Source organism: Takifugu flavidus, chromosome 9 (assembly GCF_003711565.1).
Source record: "Takifugu flavidus isolate HTHZ2018 chromosome 9, ASM371156v2, whole genome shotgun sequence".
Classification (NCBI taxonomy): Eukaryota; Metazoa; Chordata; class Actinopteri; order Tetraodontiformes; family Tetraodontidae; genus Takifugu; species Takifugu flavidus.
This window is the reverse complement of record NC_079528.1, coordinates 4,554,719-4,574,074: the sequence shown is the minus strand read 5'-3', so window position 1 is coordinate 4,574,074 and position 19,356 is coordinate 4,554,719. Positions and strand designations below refer to the sequence as shown.

Below are 19,356 nucleotides of genomic sequence, written 5' to 3'. Positions count from 1 at the left end.
GCAGAGTGTCCGTGCGCCCACGTGCGTGTGCGTCACACGATGGACGGCCTTTATGATCGACCGCAGCTGTTGGTTTTTGAGATGCCCGTGTGCACGTTCTCCACATGCTGTTTTTCCTCCAGGTACTGACTCATGCGGGCCTGGTCCTGCTCAAGGTTTACCCCTGTTAACCGGAGATTTCCCTCCTTCTGAGTCGTTTACTCTGGAAAATCTGACACAACAGAACAAATTGATTTTAAAAATGGGGTAGAAGAGGGCTAAACTGGGACTGGATCAAAGGCAGGTGTCCTCCCGTCTCTCCTCCTCCGGACCGTCAGACAGAAGAGCCTTTTCCTTCACTTTCATTCTGACTTGCTGGCCGTTTCCACGGGGCTGTTCGGCTTTAAATGCTGAGCTTTTATTCGATGTAGGAATGTTAAACGCAGGCAATTTCGGCTGTGACCTTTGGCAGTGCAGCGACGGTCATGCACGAAACACCGGTGTCGTTCGCCCATAGATCAGAATGAAAGCTGCCCCCTCCTCCAGATGATGGCATGTGAATGTGGCAACTCCACATTAGAGCCGATGATTTGCTGTTGTGAGTCAGCCGCTGTTTATGTGCTGGGAATATTTCATCTGCGTCTACGACGTCGACGCTAACTTGTTTTTCTGCTCTCCTGACCTTAGCACCTTAGCACCTTAGCACCTTAGCTTTGCGTCCAGGTTGGTGCTGAATCCATCTCTCACTGCTAAACTCGGTCCAAACGGAGGAGCTGCGGAGACTCTCCAGCTGTTAGAATTCAGCTCATAACTCCTGAAAGGGAATTTGAAATGCCCGAGTTGCTTTTGGCAGACAATACTGAGGCACAGAGCAATTTATTAAGTTCTTTTAGAACAAAAACGAAGCACCACAACAACAGTTGCGCCAATGATATTTATTTTAGGAAATCAAACTCTGTGACCTGTCAGACGTCTGAGGCCGACGGTCTGGATGATGTGAGCGCTGCTCTAACTACGTTCCTCTCTGAACTTTGTTGCGCGATGAGATCAGTTGTCTGATTTTTCTTCTTCAGCCTATTATAACTTTTGACAGCAAAACAAAAACAACACGGAGCGGCGGGAACGTCAGCCAAGCAGCCGCTGGGACGCGGAACGTGTGCAGCCCAGATGATGTTATCGCCTATCTCGCTGTGAGGGGGTTGACCTTTGACTCTGGTGGATGCCCTTTGACCTGCGATGCGTAGCCGTGTCCGGTTACCTGCTGTGGCTTGTTAGCCGGAGGATAGTTATATCCCAACTGCCAAAATAGGGCTGCTAATCTGAGAATCAGGGTTTGAGAGGTCAGAACAGGCCGGGCTGGGGATTGTGGGTGGTGCTTTGCAGCCATGTTGGGGTTTGTTCTGCTTCTTCACGGGTGGAGATGATGCAGCCTAGCTAAACGGGCTGTTGTTGAGATGCAGACGTCGTCAAGCCTTCCAAAACAACAGAAAAACCGGGATGTTTTGACCAGACGTCAGTGCATGCTGATCTTTCCAGACTAGAACTACATCTGTCCGTTCTAAATAATTGATGTGCACCTCGCAGCACATCGGAATGGAGTATTCACCGAGGAGAGGGTTTAATGAAAAATACTGGATGGTCTTGCTGACAGCAATCGATTGAATAACTTTACATGTTTCAGACGTACAACCGTCTCCATCATCTGCCTCTTCTGATTCATCCTCCTCAAAATATTCCAGATAAACTGATATCCCAAAAGTTAAGAAATTATATCTGCGGACACAGGTGGACACTGATCACCTCAGTTTAGAACAGCAAAACAAATAAATCAAGGTGCATTATAGTCAGGGCTACACTCATTTTTAATAAATATGTGTTGTTTTCTCTCATTTGGTGCATAAATGTGGCACGTTGTTGGTCCAGCTAGGCGTGTTGTTCCACCTGAAACTAGACTAAACTGGAGTGAAAGCCAAACCAAATCGGACTTTTAGTGCGCAGATATAGCTAGCCTCAGCAAATTTAGGTTCCAGAAGACGAAACACTTAGCAAGGAAAAGTACGGCAAGTGGAGAGGGTTACAGTAGCTAGCTAACTTAACCAGATGTTAAATCTGCAAGACTACCCAGCAGCTGGTTTTAATGCAAACTAACTCTATGCTAATAGCATTCGCTCATTGTACACAGCTAATGAGTTGGATTCTGGTGTGTTTCAACGTACTCGCACTTCAAAGTGAATATCGGAAAGTGAGTTAGCGTCAGTGAGGGCGGCGTTCTCGGCTCTCGGCGTTTTAATTACCGCTGAATGACCCCGCAGGCGTGACGCCGCGCGGCTTTAAATTGGGAAGTCACGAACAGAGCTGTCATCACTGCTGCCCATCCTGAATTGAATCAGCGTTTGAAGGAAATCAAAGCGCCTGGCTGCCGAATCGTCTGGACCCAACTCTGAGGCTCGCCGTGCACAACTCTGTTGCACTTTATCATGCTGAAAATGATGTTGGTCCATTCTCAGGTTCTTCTCATTTAGGTGTCGCTGCTTTGAAGTCCACCTCCCACATACGTCACACAATAACGACACGAACGGCAATGAAAGGTCACAGAGGTCATCAGCGCATCTCCATTATTGCCTGACTGCATTATTCTGCTGTTTGTAAAGAAAGCCCCCACATTTTATTTGAATCATTAAACAGAGTGTGTGTGGCGTGTTTGTCAATAAGATTAAAGCCGTTAGCGCTGCCTGAACACGGCTCCACACCCTGGTCCCATCTGATCCTCCTCTGCTCTTTGAAGCCTCTGCTTGAAAGTCCTGATCTGAGTCCACATTAACGCCACGCAGTGATTACACACTGATTAATGAGGCACACACACACACACACAGCTGCGTTCTAGGCCGCGCTCTGGCGTCCTGGAGTCTGAACCTCCCTCTCTTTCCGTCCACAGTTGCGGAGATCCTGAAGAGCAGCGCTGGATGACCAGATGGAGCGGCAGATCCAGAGGCTGGAGAACGACATCGAGCACTTCCCCAAAACGGACGACGAGCAGGACAAGTTTGTGGAAAAGATGTCGATATCCTTCCGCCGTTGGTGCCCGGGCCTTCGCCCGCCGTAACGTAGCGCGGCGTTTTCATGCATCGCTCTGTCAATAGCGGGGCGTGCTGCTTGTGTTCCGCCTGGCAGTTGCGAGCAGTTTAAATCACTCGGCGTGATCGGTGGCGCCCGGGGGACCCGCGGGAATGAATCCGGCTGCCTCGCTGTGACATGTTGATCAGATCTCGCGCTTCTCTCCTGCTCCAGTTCTGAGGTGGAAACCACGGCTGTGGCTATTTTTACCCGGCTCTGCCGCCGCCACCTGTCCCCCGGGGGCGCTCTAATGGGGGCTCCGGCCCCTCGCACAAACATATCGGCCCTTCCCGATTTCATCTCCTGACCGGCCACAAGGCTCTTCACGCGCGCACGCCACCTCTATCTCCTCTCACGGCACCTCTCCTGTTTTGATAACGGAGCGTTTCACTTACATCCAAGGTTCCCTGCTCCCAAATTGAATCAGCCTCGTCCCCGCACTTTTCTCTGACGCCCTTCCTCCGACGGACGGTCCTTTTCTGCGGCTTTGATCAATGGTGGAAATCAGTTGATACCTCGAGGCCCGCTTGCCAGTCTGAGAAGAATAACGGCCTCGTTTGTCTTCAACATTACGAAGAAAGGAACAGATTACTCAGAGGTAATCGAAGGAGCGGGCGGGCGTTCCCAGATTCGACTCGGTTGTGTCTCCGATTTATTGGGGCTGACTTTGCACATCATCCGTCCCCTTTAACACATTAACTGTTGCTCCCAGTCAGAAGCGGGAGTTAAACTTGTGCAATTAAAATAAATAAACCAAAGATGAGACCTCCCCGGCGGTGCTGGCTGGGGAACAGCAGGTCCGGCAGAAAGTGCCCCCCCCCCGCCCCCCCCCCACCACCACCAAACGTTGGTATCGATTTGCAGACTCCTTTAGGGACAGGAGGCTGGAGTGAGAGGAAATGGAGAGGTGCAGATATAGTGCAGGATGGTTCTCCTTCACTGTCTGGAGTTCCTCCCCAGAGCACGGCAGAGAGAAACTGGTTGTCCATGACCTTAAAGACCTCCCTCCCTCCTGTCTCCCCCCATCTCCAGTCCTTCCATCCCATTTTGGCAGGAAATGGAGACAGTGGAGTTCAGATCCGGCAGACATGACTCTGTGTGTGTGTGTGTGTGTGTGTGTGCTATAAGCTTTAATGATGTTCTTGTGTTTGCTGGGATGTAAAGCTACAGAATGAGCAGTGGTTATTTCCAGTTTCATCCAGCCGTAGATGCAGCGGGGTCGTGCCCCTGACTTCTTTGGCCTTGTTTCTATCAGCAGCATGTCTGGTGAATTAACTTTAACATCTGCGGTTTAAAGATGACACGTCTACCCGCGCCGTACGTGCACACATATAGATGCATTTGCCACTTTTGTGCAGCCGTGCACATTTTGTGGCCGGTCAGGCGGCCTGGCTACAGCGTCTGGAGCTATTCAGGGATAGCGTGCTTGTTTTGCTTTTGGTCTGGTTATTTTTGGTGTTATATTTAAATTCAAACAAGATCTGTAGGAATTTGTAGGATTTGTAGGAACTGACAGTAGCTTTAGACCTTACGTATTTAATGCGTGGCTGTTATATTTAAAAAGCTAATTCAGTAGCGTGACTGAAACTCAATTTACACATTCATTAAATGAATAAGTTGTAAAAAAAAAATGGTGACATTTTCTCAGCACAATACAGGCAAAAGACTTTTTTTTCTTCTTGCTTTTGTAAGGGATTAAAAATAAAGAATGTCGGTTCCTCAGAGCGTGAACGATGGAAGAACAACAACAAGTAAAAGTCATGCATTTGATGCTTGAGCTCCCCTGGAAAAGTTAAGTGAGGCTGCGGCGTCTTGACTGCTGGACACTGTGATGACGGATGAGTCGGTCTGTTTCTGGGGGGGTTACGGAGAGGAAGACGGGGGGGCGCAGAGAGGAAAATGGGACAAATATTCACAGGCATGCGGATTATTTTATTTTTCATTTGAGGATTGAAAGGCCAATTTTGATTGTGAATCTCACGTGTTTGGCTTTTAAGTAAAAACTGCCCTAAAATGAGGTGAGAATTTGATGGCAACAGCTGGAGGAGGAACAGGAGGAAGGAGGAAAGAGCTCAGTGGAAGCACTTCATTTGGTTTTATTGATACATTTTTCTCTTTCCATTACTGTAATATATGCAAATGACTGAATGGGGTGTTTGTTCAGCAGTTTAGTGATCTCTATCTGTCAGAAGTAATGGGGTCCACAAAGGCTGTAGAGTTGAGGCACAAGCCCCCGGAGAGCTCTATTTCACCCAAGAGGCCATGGGTATCTCTCACACACGCACTCACACACGCTCACACACAGTTATGGATATGATGGAGTAGAGCCGTGGGCTGAGGTCAGGCGTGCTGGAATATTAATGGTGGTGAAGCGGCTCTGTGGGTGAGGAAAGAGCGGCCAGACTGAATCTTGATGGGTGGCTCCACTGGAGGTGACGCCTCAGCCCGGTCTACCCATGTGTTCTCCATCCTTGATCTTCTGGTGGTGCTTGTGGAGGTGCTGGATGCTCTACTGAAGGTTTATACCCTCCCTCTTGATGTCGCACCTCTGTTTGGAGAAGTCCTCCCCCATTAAGTCCTCGCTTTCATGTGTTTGAATAAGAAATAACTAGGATTATTTACAAACCCTTCATGTTTATTTCTGCTTGTTTGTGCAAGAAAACTGGGTTAAAAGATGCTGGTGGCACTTTAAGAAGCTTCTCATAATATTTAAAAAAAGAGAGAAAACTGTCTGTAATTCACCACCTTCTGTCACCCCCCCCCAATCCCAAATCATGTGTTCTCCCTCACTAATGAAATTCACTGGTAACTATGTGGCCAATTAACTGGAGAACAGATTAACTGTGGAGCCTTTTAATCATCCCAAATTCATAATTTACCCACCCAGGATAAATAAATAGAGATATTTAAATCATACTATGGCCTCGACTGAGTTCTGTTTCTCTCACCTCCGTGAAAATGTGAAAAACAGACGCTGCATTCTGAAACTGGGAAGATTTCGAGGTTTTGATTAACGCATTTTTATGTGTTTTGGAGGGGGCATGTTCGCCAAAATTAAAATTGGAATTCTAATTATCATCACTGCAAAGACAAGGCAGAGAATAGGTGCCAGTGATTATTCAAGGATTTCATTTCTGTTATTTACCGACTGCAGCCTCATTAGCTTTGATGACAAACAGCCTGTAAAATGTATCACAGGTCTGGAATTACCTTAAATAAGACATGGACGTGCATTACCTCACAGCGAGACTGATACCTCCAGTAATGCTTCATTTTAACTTTGAGAAACCTTTTGTCATGCTAACGGTGTTTCTTCTTCTAACTGTCCATGTTCAAGGGTTGTTGCTAACCCACCACAGTCCAAATGTTCATCCAGAAATACAGTTCTACAGATAATTGGCAGTGTGACTGACGAGGGTGAGCTGATGCCACATAAACTGCTGCTTGGAAGGTGTAAAAGAGCCAGAGAGGGTCCCCAAAGCTCCCCGTCTGGGTCGCGTTTACCTGCAGAAGTAGAACCACCATAAACCGGTGCATCGGCGCTGGTTTGCATTCTGATTCGGACTTCCTGGATATTATTGCACAGCCGCTGACATTTACTAACGCTGCCTTTGCTGACAGACTGTATCAGGGAGGTTGCGATGCGTGTAACATATATATTCTCCTGTCTGGTCACCGTAACATTGCCCTGTTGGCCGAGGCCTCTGCTGATTATTTCTGCTCTGCACAAAGTCAGGCTATGGACCCAGTGGCAGAAGCAGCAATCTGCACCTCATTACTTCCCCAAAAGGCCTGGGCTTAGTGCAGGGTAATAGACAGAGACCCAGCCGTCCTCATTTGTCATGGGCTCCTGGGTTCCAGGCAAAGCCCCCCTTGAGCACTTGTTGCTGAGCTCTAATCCTGCAGTAGACACAAGCCACGCTTCTCTGCTTAGCCTCCCCCACTCTCCAGTGTCATGGCTCATGATTTCACTTTCATTTGATGTTTTAATGAAATCCTTTAGACTCAGTTGAATGACAGCCCCATTGTTGGCAAATGATTCTATCAAATGCAAGTGGAGGGAAAAACGTGACTGGAGTTATTATTTCCCCCTTAATATGTGTCAGCAGCAAGATTTTTTATTATTTACAGGCACGGAGAAAGACGGGAGACCTAACGATTCTTCTGCGGAATGATTTTTACATTTTCTCCACGCCGGTTGTCCTTCGTCTCCTCCGGTGATTTTGTCTGAGATCATTGTGCTGTCCCCTGTAGTCTGCTCACATTCGTAGCCCCGCAAGCAATTAGATAAACTTATTGACTGCTGTTGCATGCTGAAATTAGAGTCTTCATTATGCAAATGAGGCGCATTGCGTTCCCTCATGTTTGCTGATTGATTATATGTTATATGGTCGACATTAGTCTCGACTCCTGTGCAGAGACTCGGCCTTGAACAACATAAGCCGTGCACTGTGAATAAATGAATGGCTTTATAATGTTATTGAGGCTGTATATCACTGTGTGCTTATTTGGGGGTTTTAGGTGCAATAGAAGTGATGTGGGGAAATTGTCGGCTAATTAAAATGAATCACAGTCAGAAAGAGTAGCAGATAAAAGCGGTAATCTGATGGAAGTCAACAGGGGATTTGCCATTAATTGGCAAAATGAGATTCATCAATCACACAGAGGGGGAATGTTGAACAGAAAGTATCCCGTCAGAGACACCCACTGTGGGGGGAGCAGCAGGAAATGTGTTTCAGGGACAGAGTCGTGTAGAGAGAGAAGGGTTTTTTCCTCCCTCTCTCTCTCTCTCTCTCTCTCTCCACATGTGGCTCTCAGTAGACGTCTCTCCAACTCATTCTGACAGGCTTTGTTTTTCCTTGTCGCGTTTCAAATGGGGATTGGCTGGCATTCTCTGCCACTCAGCACCGAGACAGACGTGTCAAAACGGTGTTGAATTTCAGCTTTTGCAGGATATTCTTTGCCGATGACATGAGCTGAGAGGCTTGTAATTCTAAACACCTGCTCTTTGAGCGGCCTCAGACATCGTTACTCATCTCTCTGGATGTAGCTTCTCGCTAACATTAGCACTTCAGGAAAAACTATTAATTTGTTTGTTGTTTTGCTCTGCGTAACTGTTTAAATGAAGGAACCAACTGCAGGTGCAGCCAGGAAGCAACTGCACCATAGATGGCATCAAACATAGTGTGCCTGCAAAATGGTGGCCTTCAAAGCAGCTAGCCCGAATGCTAGCAAAGTGCAACCAAAATAACAAGTAATGTTGCAATTGTTAACAATCTGAGAAATAAATCGGCACGTATGATCACACAGTTCTGAGCTGCACCAATCAATAATCTGCTGCTACTTTCTAATAACATCCTACAGTGAAATCCTGACATTCTACAGTTTGAAAGGTCAGTGGAATAAGCTACAGTGGTAAAAATGTTCTACTTTTTAGTCATCGCCAGGTTAAAGTATCAGGTTACATCACCAAGTGACCCTTTAAAATGTAGCACTTAGCTGAGAGTTCAGTCGACAGCGACTGAAAAAAGCATTTTAAAAATGCAGCGGTCACATTTTCTCAGTCTGACACACAAACCATTAAGTGCTGGTGGGCCTCAGACGTTTCATTCACCATCAACACGGATTCTGAGACATACCGCCACCTGAACCGGCGTCTGACCTTGAATTGTCTTTCTGTGATGGACACTTTTGGTTGATCCCCAGGCTTTTGTCCTTGATGGTTCCTTGATACAGCGGATCTTAACTGGAGCGCTCAGCCTTTTATCTCATTCTGTGGGCGCCGCGTCGATATCGTCTGCACACTCTGACGTTTAAATAGCAAAAAAGGCCTCTGGATTTGACTGAAGGCCACACCTGTGCACGTTCGTCCTGTACCTGAGTGGGTTTTCCCGGGTCCTCCAGTTTCCTCCCACATACCAAACACTGGCACATGAGGTTAATTATAGACCTTAATTAGTGTGACTGTGTGACTTGTCATACGTTTGATCCACCTGAATAGGTAACGGACGGATGGATAGAAGTAATGGTGAGGAAACTGTGGGTGATGGTGGCTGCAGGAGGCTCTGAAGTCATTAAAATGCTTTGTAATCAACATACTCGTGCGTTAATAGATCATCCGTGTGCACGTGCACATAAATCTCTAACTCCATTTTGTAGCAGGTGCAGCACCAGTTGCAGCAAGTGTTCTGTAAAAGGCTAGAGTTCTAATTTGCACCTCTGGCTAGAGTCTTCACCATGGCAACAGCCGCGGACTCAAAGGATGTGCAGCTCTGCCTGCTGCTTTATTATACCAAAGAAAAGCTAACACCAGAATTAGCCGGAACATATAAATAACCCGTGCACCCAGATGTGTGTGTACGTACAGGTGTTGACACGGAGGACACATCGATCTGTTACTATCACAGCTCACGCTTGACAAGGTGTTGCCACGCCCTGTTGTTGCAAGGTCGATGTCTGTTTCCCACCAAAATATAACCCAGATGTAGGTTAAACACATGAGCTGTGCACCGGGGCATTAAAATCCACATTATTACTGTAAGAGAGGTAATAAAGTGAAATATATGTGGAGTCATTTGAATGATTGACTGTGGTTTTTATGCAGTCTGTGGGCTGAATATGCTCTTGGGCCGCATTTGTGATGGATGCCACAGTCAGGGTTATGATGCCCCGGGCTTGTTTGATCTGTTGGTCATATTCGTAAATGTCTGTGTGCAAGGTCATGATGCTCCATTGGAGAGAGACTTCTCCATTGCCCTCCTCCTACAGTCTGGATGTGTAAATGAGAGTTATTAACAAATGGTTGAAAGGGAATTTCAAACCACTCATCTTGGTGCAAAAGAGATGGAGGTATACTCTTGCAGATGACTTCAGCATCCACTCGCTCACCTGTGGATTATCTGAAGAACAGAGCACTTTCTTACTTTAAGATCTTTCAGTTTCCCTTGATTGTCCCTCGCTGTAACTCTGGGACCGTCAGTCTGAAAGCCCGGAAGTTGAAAAGGGCACTTCCAAAATATAAGGCTATTATCTAGTCTGGAGGGACTAAAAACACTCCTCTGTATAGCGGAAGTTGCAATTGAAGAAAGCAAGAACAACCTCAGGGTAGCTGGGTCCACATCTGAAGACTCCAATGAGCCTTTAAACTCAATTTTATTAAACTTACGTCTAAAATTAGCTAGCCAGCTAACCAGCTTACTTTAGTTTATCAACGGTTTACATACCCCAGGCTTTCAACCTGCTACTGCCAGATGTGTTAGGAACTAATAGCTCTCTCTCCCACTTTACCTTTATGTTAAACCTCTCGAGATGGTGGCGGTGGCCCACTTACTCCGCCACCTGCAGGGCTGTGCGGTTGTAGAGCCTCAGACATTCAGACAGACCAGTTTCTGAAGGAACATGTCTGTGCTGCTCCTTAGTGCTGCCTTTGATACAGGTGATTGGAGCCTAGATCTTCATATATTAGGGTTAGTCAAGGAGTTTCTCAAAGATCTATGCTTGGACCAGTCCTTTTCGCATTATCCATGTGTCCATTAGGAAATGTTATGGGTTTGTTTTTGTTTTGTTTTTTAGAAATTTAGAGGTAAAATTGAGTAAAATGTGACCAAATGTATTTGTGCAGGAAGTTTCTCTCCAACCTATGTAACAACAATAATAACATCATTTGGGTATGTGGCTAGAAATGTGGTGGAGGGGATTACAGGGTGCAGACTGCACCACCAGACCGTCATTGTGTTTGTGTGTGTATCTGTCTGTAGGCGGGGGGGTTTGGGGGGGGCTGAGAGAAAGTGTAGACATGGCGGAGCTTCTAGGCAGGACAGAACGATAGCTGTGAATGAGGCATTCCCCATTGAGGTGATTAAAATGATTAAGGACAGTGGCGAACTGGTGTATCTCTGAGCAAGGTGACGAGGGACGCCGCGTGCTGCATGTGTGCGCGGTGGAGAATCAAAGCGCCTCAGTGTGTTCTCATATCTGCGTTTGTATGTATTGGGAAGGGGGGGGGGTGTCACAGATCAAGTTGTAAAATGGGTCTGTGGTGCAGCGGCGCCCACAGGAGCGCCGCGTCTATTCACTGTACATCCGAACAGACAGCCCAAAGTATTTATTGCCACCGTTAGACAGCGGACGCGCTCCATTTTAAACTGACCTTGATGAAACTAAAGTACAGTAGCGAATCCCTCACTGCTAACCTCAGCGCTGTTGTCTGTCATGCTTCTTGTCATACTAGTTGTTGTTAATGGCTCAGTGAAAACCATAGCGACCAGAACTCTGATAGAATTCACTGAGATTTCACTCTCTCTGCTCAGTGGATCCTCATTAATTACAGTTTGTCGTGCTGATTGTCTGTTTCCTGCTGACATCTGTTCCATCCCCATGCTTTCAATGCTAGCGGAGCTGTTTTCATTGTCGGTTTGGAACACGCAACCATTTCTAACGACATTAAACATACTTCTGAACCCAGTTAGCATCGGCGGCCTAGTGAACGTGTTGATTTGGGGTCTATAGATCCCTGTCTCTCACTATCTCGTTACCCCTCTCTCTGGTTTTCAATCTAGCGCTCCCTCTCCCATCAGCCCGCTCTAATCTCCTGAATGCCATCCGCACTAACGCTCATGCCCTCCCCGCGGGATTGGTTTCACGCAGTGATCCCTTCACTGACCAGACAGACAACTCCACAATTAACCTCCATGTCTGACCTGAAATATCTCAAACCTTCTCCCATCAGCGTCCTTATTGGCCCGTAATAGATTTCTAACAGGTACAAAAAGTGGATTGAATTTCAGCTGTCTGGCTCTGCTCAGGAGCCTCACTGCTTTTGGGAGTGTTGACTGTGCTTCCAGTTCTAGTGTGTCCCTAATGACATTCATGGAATCTGTGTCAAGTTTCTTTGTTGTTGCAGCTCAGGGTTGTGTGATAACCAATACGGTCCTGGGACACGTTCGGGGCCTCATCCGGACTGTGAAAACCTCACTTTTAGTGCAGCATAGACGTAGCTTCAGTCCCCAGTGCCCGCAGGTCGGCTGCAGGGCTACAGATTTGGTTTTGATCCAGATTTTCTCTACTTTTACACTTCTGTTAATGAGCATTCTCCTGTCTGGTCCATGTAATCAGAAAGGTTGGGATCCACTGATGTGTTTAATGCCCTTGCGGTCATTGTGCAAACGTGAGCCCAGTCTGCTGTAACCAGCTCCACTGAAGCTATTGAGATTAGACTCTGTTATTTGTTGTTGCTTTAGCCATTATGATATGATTACCAGTGGATGTAGCATCTGTTTCATGGTTATTATCCTGCAAAGGGTTATGGATTTATTCCACTGGGCTGCAGTCACGTGATCGCGCCACACTGAATCTGATCCCTCGTTCCGGAGCCGACCGGCAGGCTAGCTCAGGGCTCCGCAACTTTAATCATGAAGGTTTTTGATGACAGACGAGCACGAGAAGAAAAAAAAATTGACAAAAGGAGGAAAACATAAAGCGGGCTGCTGGTGTAATGGACTGTTAGCTATAAAGGCAACGTGAATATTCCGTTTAACCTTGGGGAGATGTGGGATTTCTTCTGGGAAATAATGAAATGAAGCTGTGGTGTGATGGGTAAAAGGTTAACACAGTGGTAAAGCACATTTGTGCGGCTTGATGACATGTCACGATGGGCTTTTTTATCACGGGGATGTCTTTAAAATCACCTGCTTCAGTCAGAAGCCTTTTCTTCTTCCCGCACTCCATTTGAACCTCCACCGCGCTTGTGTGTGCGGTAATTGTGTCGGTACTTTTAGTTGAAAGGAGAGAAGAGGCTGTGTGGATCACATCGGAGCCAGGGAAGTAATGATTCAACAGAGAGCCAGTAGAAATTATCCACTAATAGATCTCCTGGGAGATAACCTAATCCCCCCAACAATATCTTCTTATCATATTACAGGTGAACTATGTACAGAATGGCTTTCTCTATCTACAAATGAATACTAAGCCCTATACTTACATTTAAGCTTATTAGATTTGATCTGAATCAGAGCGGCATCACGTCTTTTCCCCAATGCACATCTGATCGGAGTTGATAATCCTATCTGAGATTATTTTTAATGATGAGGTCTGCCACCGTTTCCTACTAAATCTGGAGATATTTCTGTGTTTGCCTTAAATATCCACAAAAGATCGAAAACTGGCTCACTTACTGCAGAGTGTAATTGGGGCTTCCTGTAGGTCAGTAAATATGCTGTAATCTGTTCATTTACTGCTTTTGTCATCCAGTCAGATCACAGGAGGAAACTTGTCTTGTAATTGAAAGAGTTCTTTTCAAGGTGTGGATTGAAGATTAGTGGTAATGCTCATCGTTCTGTTCTCTTTCAGCGTGTTGATGCGATTTACAGGAGATGAGACCCCCTCTTTTCCCTCTTTCTCCATCCCTCACCCATCTATTACTCCATCGTACTCAGACTCTCATGTTACCGTCTCCTTTCTTCTCTTTATCCCATTCTCCCAGTTTAACTAAGCTCAAAAGTGGGTTGCCAGCCCTCTTTTTATGACTTCGAGAGGACTTGATGGCACGAGCGAGGGAGAGGATTCATCGCTTTCAGAGCTGAAACTGGAGTTTTGAACATTCCACATAACTCCCTGTGTCATTATTTAGGATTAATATCACAATTACTGAAGAAAATGAAAGCAAAAACTCAGGCTCTGAACAACAAAAGCAAGAGCGGGGTCCAGTATGAATCACCCACCGTTCAAATGGAGTATCTGATTTACATCCCAGTAATGCAGTCATTGTAATGCATCTTACACCCCCTCTTATAGGTGTTATTCCAGGTCTTCAGGTAACCATAGATGGTTATTGACTTTCTGCACTCGTCTAATGTGTCTGCAGACGGATTCAGCAAATTCCTGTAGGCGTTTGTCTCTGCGTAGCTTCGTTTTTTCATTACTTCTGTTTAAGCACAAACCTGCATGAAACCACCTGAGAGATTATTATATTTTGGCACACAGACAGGCCATTTAACACCAGAGGAGCTACCCAATACTTCTGCTTAGCATTCCAGTCACACAGAAGATTTCTGCTGGAGCTAATCTAACTGCCACTTCACTTTAAATACATGAGGAATTATGGAGTCTATTGTGAGTGGCCATAAAACGCTCGGAAAACTCACACAGTCACTATTGTACATTGAAACGAAGGGAAATGGTCATAAATCTGCCAAAGAGTGGGTGAGTTTTGGGCATATTTAATTGCACCCGGTATAAAAGGCCAATATTTCAGTTTCTGGACAGTTTTGGTTTCCTTCTCCCGGCCACAGATTGCTCCTGCTTGTATATTTAGTATTCAGCATCATGTACAGTAAAGACTAGCAGTCCTGCCATCAGGCGATAAGATGTGGCTGGTTCTGGGGTCACAGATGCCACTGATGGGGCAAGTGCAAACAGAAAAGCAGCCATATGGGGGAATCTTTCCCCTCTAACCTAATAAGTATTTGTGCTGCAGGCAGCTTCTGTCACCGCATCCAATCAGCAGAACTGGCCGTGGCTCGCGTCTGAGGGCCCGACGTGTGTCCCGACTCTGTTTTTTGGACTTTTAGTGACAAAAGCTTTGTTAAGTTGAATCTCTGGGCTTTTGTTTGATGAACTACGAGTCCCTGAATGGTTTAGATTTTTAAAATGGCAGCCTCTGACACGGGTAGCGCATCACATGCTCCAACAGAAATAAGGAAATCTTCAAATGTTTTCCTGTAAATGATAAATCTCTGCTTCTTTTCTTGACTCAACATAATCGGGGTAGAACATGGCTCCCCCTGCCAAACTGGCGCAGCTGGTGTGGCTCACCTGCACTGGTCTTTAATTTCAAATCCAGAGTTTTCCTTTGAAATGCAGCTTTGGAATTGCGCCAGTGTCATCATGTGCTGCTTAATTCCCTGTGTTACGGCTGCAGATAATGACAGGCTTTTTTTTTATTGGCAGTAAAAATGACTTTTATTCCAGCTCTCACTTCATTACATGGAATGGTGTGTTTTTGTGTGCGCGCACGCAGACGCGCGTGTTTGAGCGGTTGCTACTTAGCCGTGATCCACCATTGTTCGCCGACGTGTGTTTTTAGTGTAACATCAAAGCCAGGCTTGGTAAGCACATTTGCATTTTAATAACTGATATGGATTGTTCGTGTGCTCGATAACAGCGTCAGCCCCCGTCGAGTTAAGAACGCGCTGTAACTCACCGTCGATGCTTCATCAGTTCCATCAGGGACGGTGCGTTCGATGGTTGGGGTGTTGAGTGTCACCACTGAGGAATATGCAAACAACGCAGCCCCACTTCTACCTGGAAACCAGTAAGGACCAGTTGTCACTGGTTGTGTTGGACCACCCAGGTGGAGACCGTTCGCCCTCCCCTCCCACCTCCAGAGGATGAGGCTGGCCATTACCCACAGCGCCTTGAGAGACTGGAGCGGACAACGCCGCCCGAATGCACCACTGTGAAGCTAATACCGTATTGGCCCGAATATAAGACGGTGTTTTTTGCGTTGAAAACAAGACTGAAAAAAGTGGGGGTCGTCTTACATTCGCAGTCTAGACATTATACCCATTCACAACGCTAGATGGCGCCATATATATTTAAGCGAATGCTGAACTTAACGTCCCAGGCCAAAGCGAACCCCTGTCACGAAGAAGAAAAATAAAAATAGCGGTAGCACGAAGAAGAAAGTAAAAATAGCGTAGGTAAGAAAGAAAAGAGAAGAAAATAAGAGAAGAGATAACAGAAATAGAGAAATGTAGCGACAATCTGTAGAAAAGTGGGTCGAAGATATAATCATTGTTTCAGATGTACTTAATTATTTTCTGTATAAAAATTACATTTGGTGCTCAAAAAGTCTTTTTTCAAACTGAGTCTTGAAAAAGAGGGGGTCGTCTTATAATCAGGGTCGTCTTATATTCGGGCCAATACGGTATGTCAAATTTATCTGTGTTCGACTGGCACTCGCCAGGAAATACTGTAAACTGCAGCGATGAGGCGAGCTCACAACAATGTTTGTGTTTTAATTTGCCACCGGTGATGTCGTCAATACCATCTGTTAGCAAGCACCTAAAGATAGCGCCTCTCCGATTATAGACCCTCTGCCAGCAGGTGCAGAAAAAAAGCAGCGAAAAAAATCCAGAACATGCACTGTTTGATTCGTTTTTTCCTACAATAACATGTTGTTCAGCCCTTTTCTGCTCCTCTTTCTCACGCTTCTTTTTTCGCACGCGTAGTGACAATATTTAATCCTTGCAGTCGAGTCTGCGGGGAACTATTCGCGTGTCAGAGCGCAGATAATGCAGGCATGTTTTCCCTCACAATCGCTGTTAAGATCTCGTTCTCGGATGCGCGCACAGGCGCCAGGACCTTTTGTCACCGGTTGGCAATTGATCTCGCCAAATTACAAAGATTTTCCCAGATAACAGCGTGTCTCTGTGAGGGAAAAAAAAAAGAAAGGTAATATAATTGGCTGAAGAAAGTGAAGTTTAAATGCAGGGGCTCTTGTTTCAGTAGGAGACTTATTTATTTATTTATCTCGCTCCTGACAGCGCTGTTGTCACCACACAAGACGAGACGGACCAGAGGCTCTAATTTAACTGTTTCTCTGTGTTTTTCTTCACATACTACAAGGGGAAGGAGGGCTGCAGCCGGCCCGGCTCCACGGGGGGGGACTTGTCTTTTGTGGCGGCATTGATTTTAGAAAAGGTTGCACAGTATGGTGACGAGGTAGGCCTGTCAAACTTAGTCCACACCAAAACATGTCGCACAATCAAGATAATTGTCCCCCCCCGAATCTGGAATCCTGAAAGAGACGCTCAGTGCCAGACTGTCCCCCTGATAAATGGTCCAGGTCTATTTCAGCGGCCTATTAGCAACTCGCATGCGTTAAAAGAGCTGCAGTGTGTCGAGCACATTTTCGGCGCCTCTCAGAAACTGCAGTGGATCGCCTCTTTAGTCCCTGGTTAATTCCGGGAGGACGGAGGAAACAACAGCATAGCGGAAAGACTCAGAAAAGAATCAGAAGAGGTCAGAAACAAGAACAGGAAGGAGGAGAGAAAACTCGCAGGTAACCCATATGAACTGGAGATGAACACACTTTTACTTTTACAGGTTAGAGGACACACACACATCTGTAGCCAGAGGCAGCAAATCAGCTGTCTGTCAGCGCTCTCCTCCATCTCCTTCTCCCTTCAGAGGCCGATGTCAGGGTCAGGTATAGACTTTAACACACACAGGAAACTAAACACACCTTAACCCTCATATCCCAAACTGCTGAACAGTTTAAAAATGCTGTGCAGTTCAGACAGTTTATATTCGCCTTTATTTTAAAAAGACTGACTCTACATTTAGCCAACAGACACTCCTGGCATCTGTATCTCCCGTTCCTTTACATTAGATCTACGTTATATGGATTATTACCACAATGAGGGACCACAGCTAACGCGAGGCTGACGTCTGCGCCTCCACTACTGGTGCACATCAAAACTGCCAGTGTTCTGTCACTCATTAAGCATTAATCATCAGCAAATCCACTTTTCTTCCAGCGTTAGTTTCTGTATTTTTCTTTTTAACGCAGCACAACACCCCCCAGTAACACAAAGCCCCTCTGCCTGCCTGCTGAGCCACATGACAAAGAAACTCTTGGGGAGATCGCTCTATCTTACTCTTGATTGCCAGATAATTATCAGTTAATTATTTAGAGCCTTAAATTAATTTGCTAAAAATAGTGTCTGTGCCTCTGTGTTGCCACTGGAGACAGCTCCATTATTCTTTCCTCGCCTTTGTGGGGAGGAATGCTCCAGCTCTCCGTCTCTGACAGCTTCTGCTGCCACTCATGTCTGACTGTAATCTGGAAGGAGGAGGCTGTCTTTTGTATTTAAACTAACCCAGTTAAAGCCTCACGCTTCCGTTCCAGCAGGCCGGATTTCTCTCCACCGTGTTCGACGTGTTTCTGGTGAAAGCTGCGTGAACCCAACAGCGCATCCTCCAGCTTTAAGAAACTGGACTTCAAATACCAACTTGGGCCCCCCCCCCAGCAAATTAACTTCACGCGCCTCCGGTTTGCGTTTGCAAAGGCATTTTTTGCGACACGTCGCCCAGCAAACGCAGCGTTTCCCTCCCTCCGTCACTACAGCTGCGTTCCAAAATGCTTTGGTTAAGAGCCTTTTTCAGAGATATTGAAACAAGAAAAGTTCACTAAACTGAGAAATGTGCTGAAAGTCTAATAGGATTCATCGTCTTAAGTAATCGAAATGTACACACACACGCACACACACAGAGGGTTGTGGGGCAAACAGGCTGACCTGCTGAAAGGGTCTGTGCTGTGGTAATGATAAGGCTATTGAATGGAGCTGTACTCTGTCATGCTGCTGCTGGGCAAGTGGTCTTACTGAAGGAATCTGATCAATATATCCTCTCTCTCTCTCTCTCTTTAGACCTGCTCTATATTTTCTACCGCGTGACGTTTCACTTCATTTTTGCTGCGGATTATTAATAAAACGGTAAAATCCATACACCATTTCCCTAAAATGCAGCCTATCATTTTTCATAATCAGGTTGAGAATTGAGCCATTGATTTCACGTTTCCTCCTTTGGTTTTAAATTGTCCGTTGGACTGATTATGTATTTGGCCTTTCTCACGCACATTTGACTAAATGGAGGTGTGAGTTAACCAGACTGACCATAGTTTGCCCGATTTGCAACTCTCTGTCCCCAGATAAAACAGTTGAAGATATATTTCAGCACTGGGGGGAACAGTTCCTAATCTAGGCCTCGCTGTCGGTTCTGCTGCTGTTTGTGATGCAGAACATTTAAATGGAATTTTGAAATAGCTTAAATGTGTGTTTTAGTCCTTATGCAGTATTCTTTTTCCTATTTCATTTGCCAGTTCTGACCTGTGTGTGTGAGTGTGAGTGTGTGTGAGTGTGAGTGTGAGTGTGAGTGTGTATGTCTGTGTTTATTTTATTCAGTTCAAGTGCCGCTGCAGCTACATTTTCATGCTATAGAGAGAAACAGCTGCTGTGTGGCTCCCACACATTGTTCATCCTCCCTCAGCAGTGAAGCCAACAGGTCTATTAAACTGATAATAACATCTGAAACTCTCAACTCTGGGCCACCTTAGATTATTGTTGTTGTTATTATCATTAGCAGTGTTGTTAGCATTATTATGATCATTAGTAGTGCTAGTAGTCGTAGTGGTGATGTATCGGTGGTGGTGGTAGTAGTAGGAATAGTAGTAGTCGTGGTGGTAGTAGTAGGAGTAGTAGT

The 19,356-nt window shown here is 45.9% G+C and overlaps 1 protein-coding gene across 3 annotated transcripts in view; it reads left to right on the top strand.

The window, feature by feature from the left end:
- LOC130530796 (protein diaphanous homolog 2-like) overlaps window positions 1-19,356 on the top strand; it is a 74,951-nt gene continuing 55,595 nt past the window's right edge. For all 3 annotated transcript variants that reach the window (XM_057042271.1, XM_057042270.1, XM_057042269.1), the window contains exons 1-2: window positions 1-10; window positions 2,916-3,040. In XM_057042271.1, coding sequence (XP_056898251.1) covers window positions 2,951-3,040 — 90 coding nt within the window. In that variant the 5' untranslated portion in view covers window positions 1-10; window positions 2,916-2,950. The remainder of the gene's footprint in view (window positions 11-2,915; window positions 3,041-19,356) is intronic.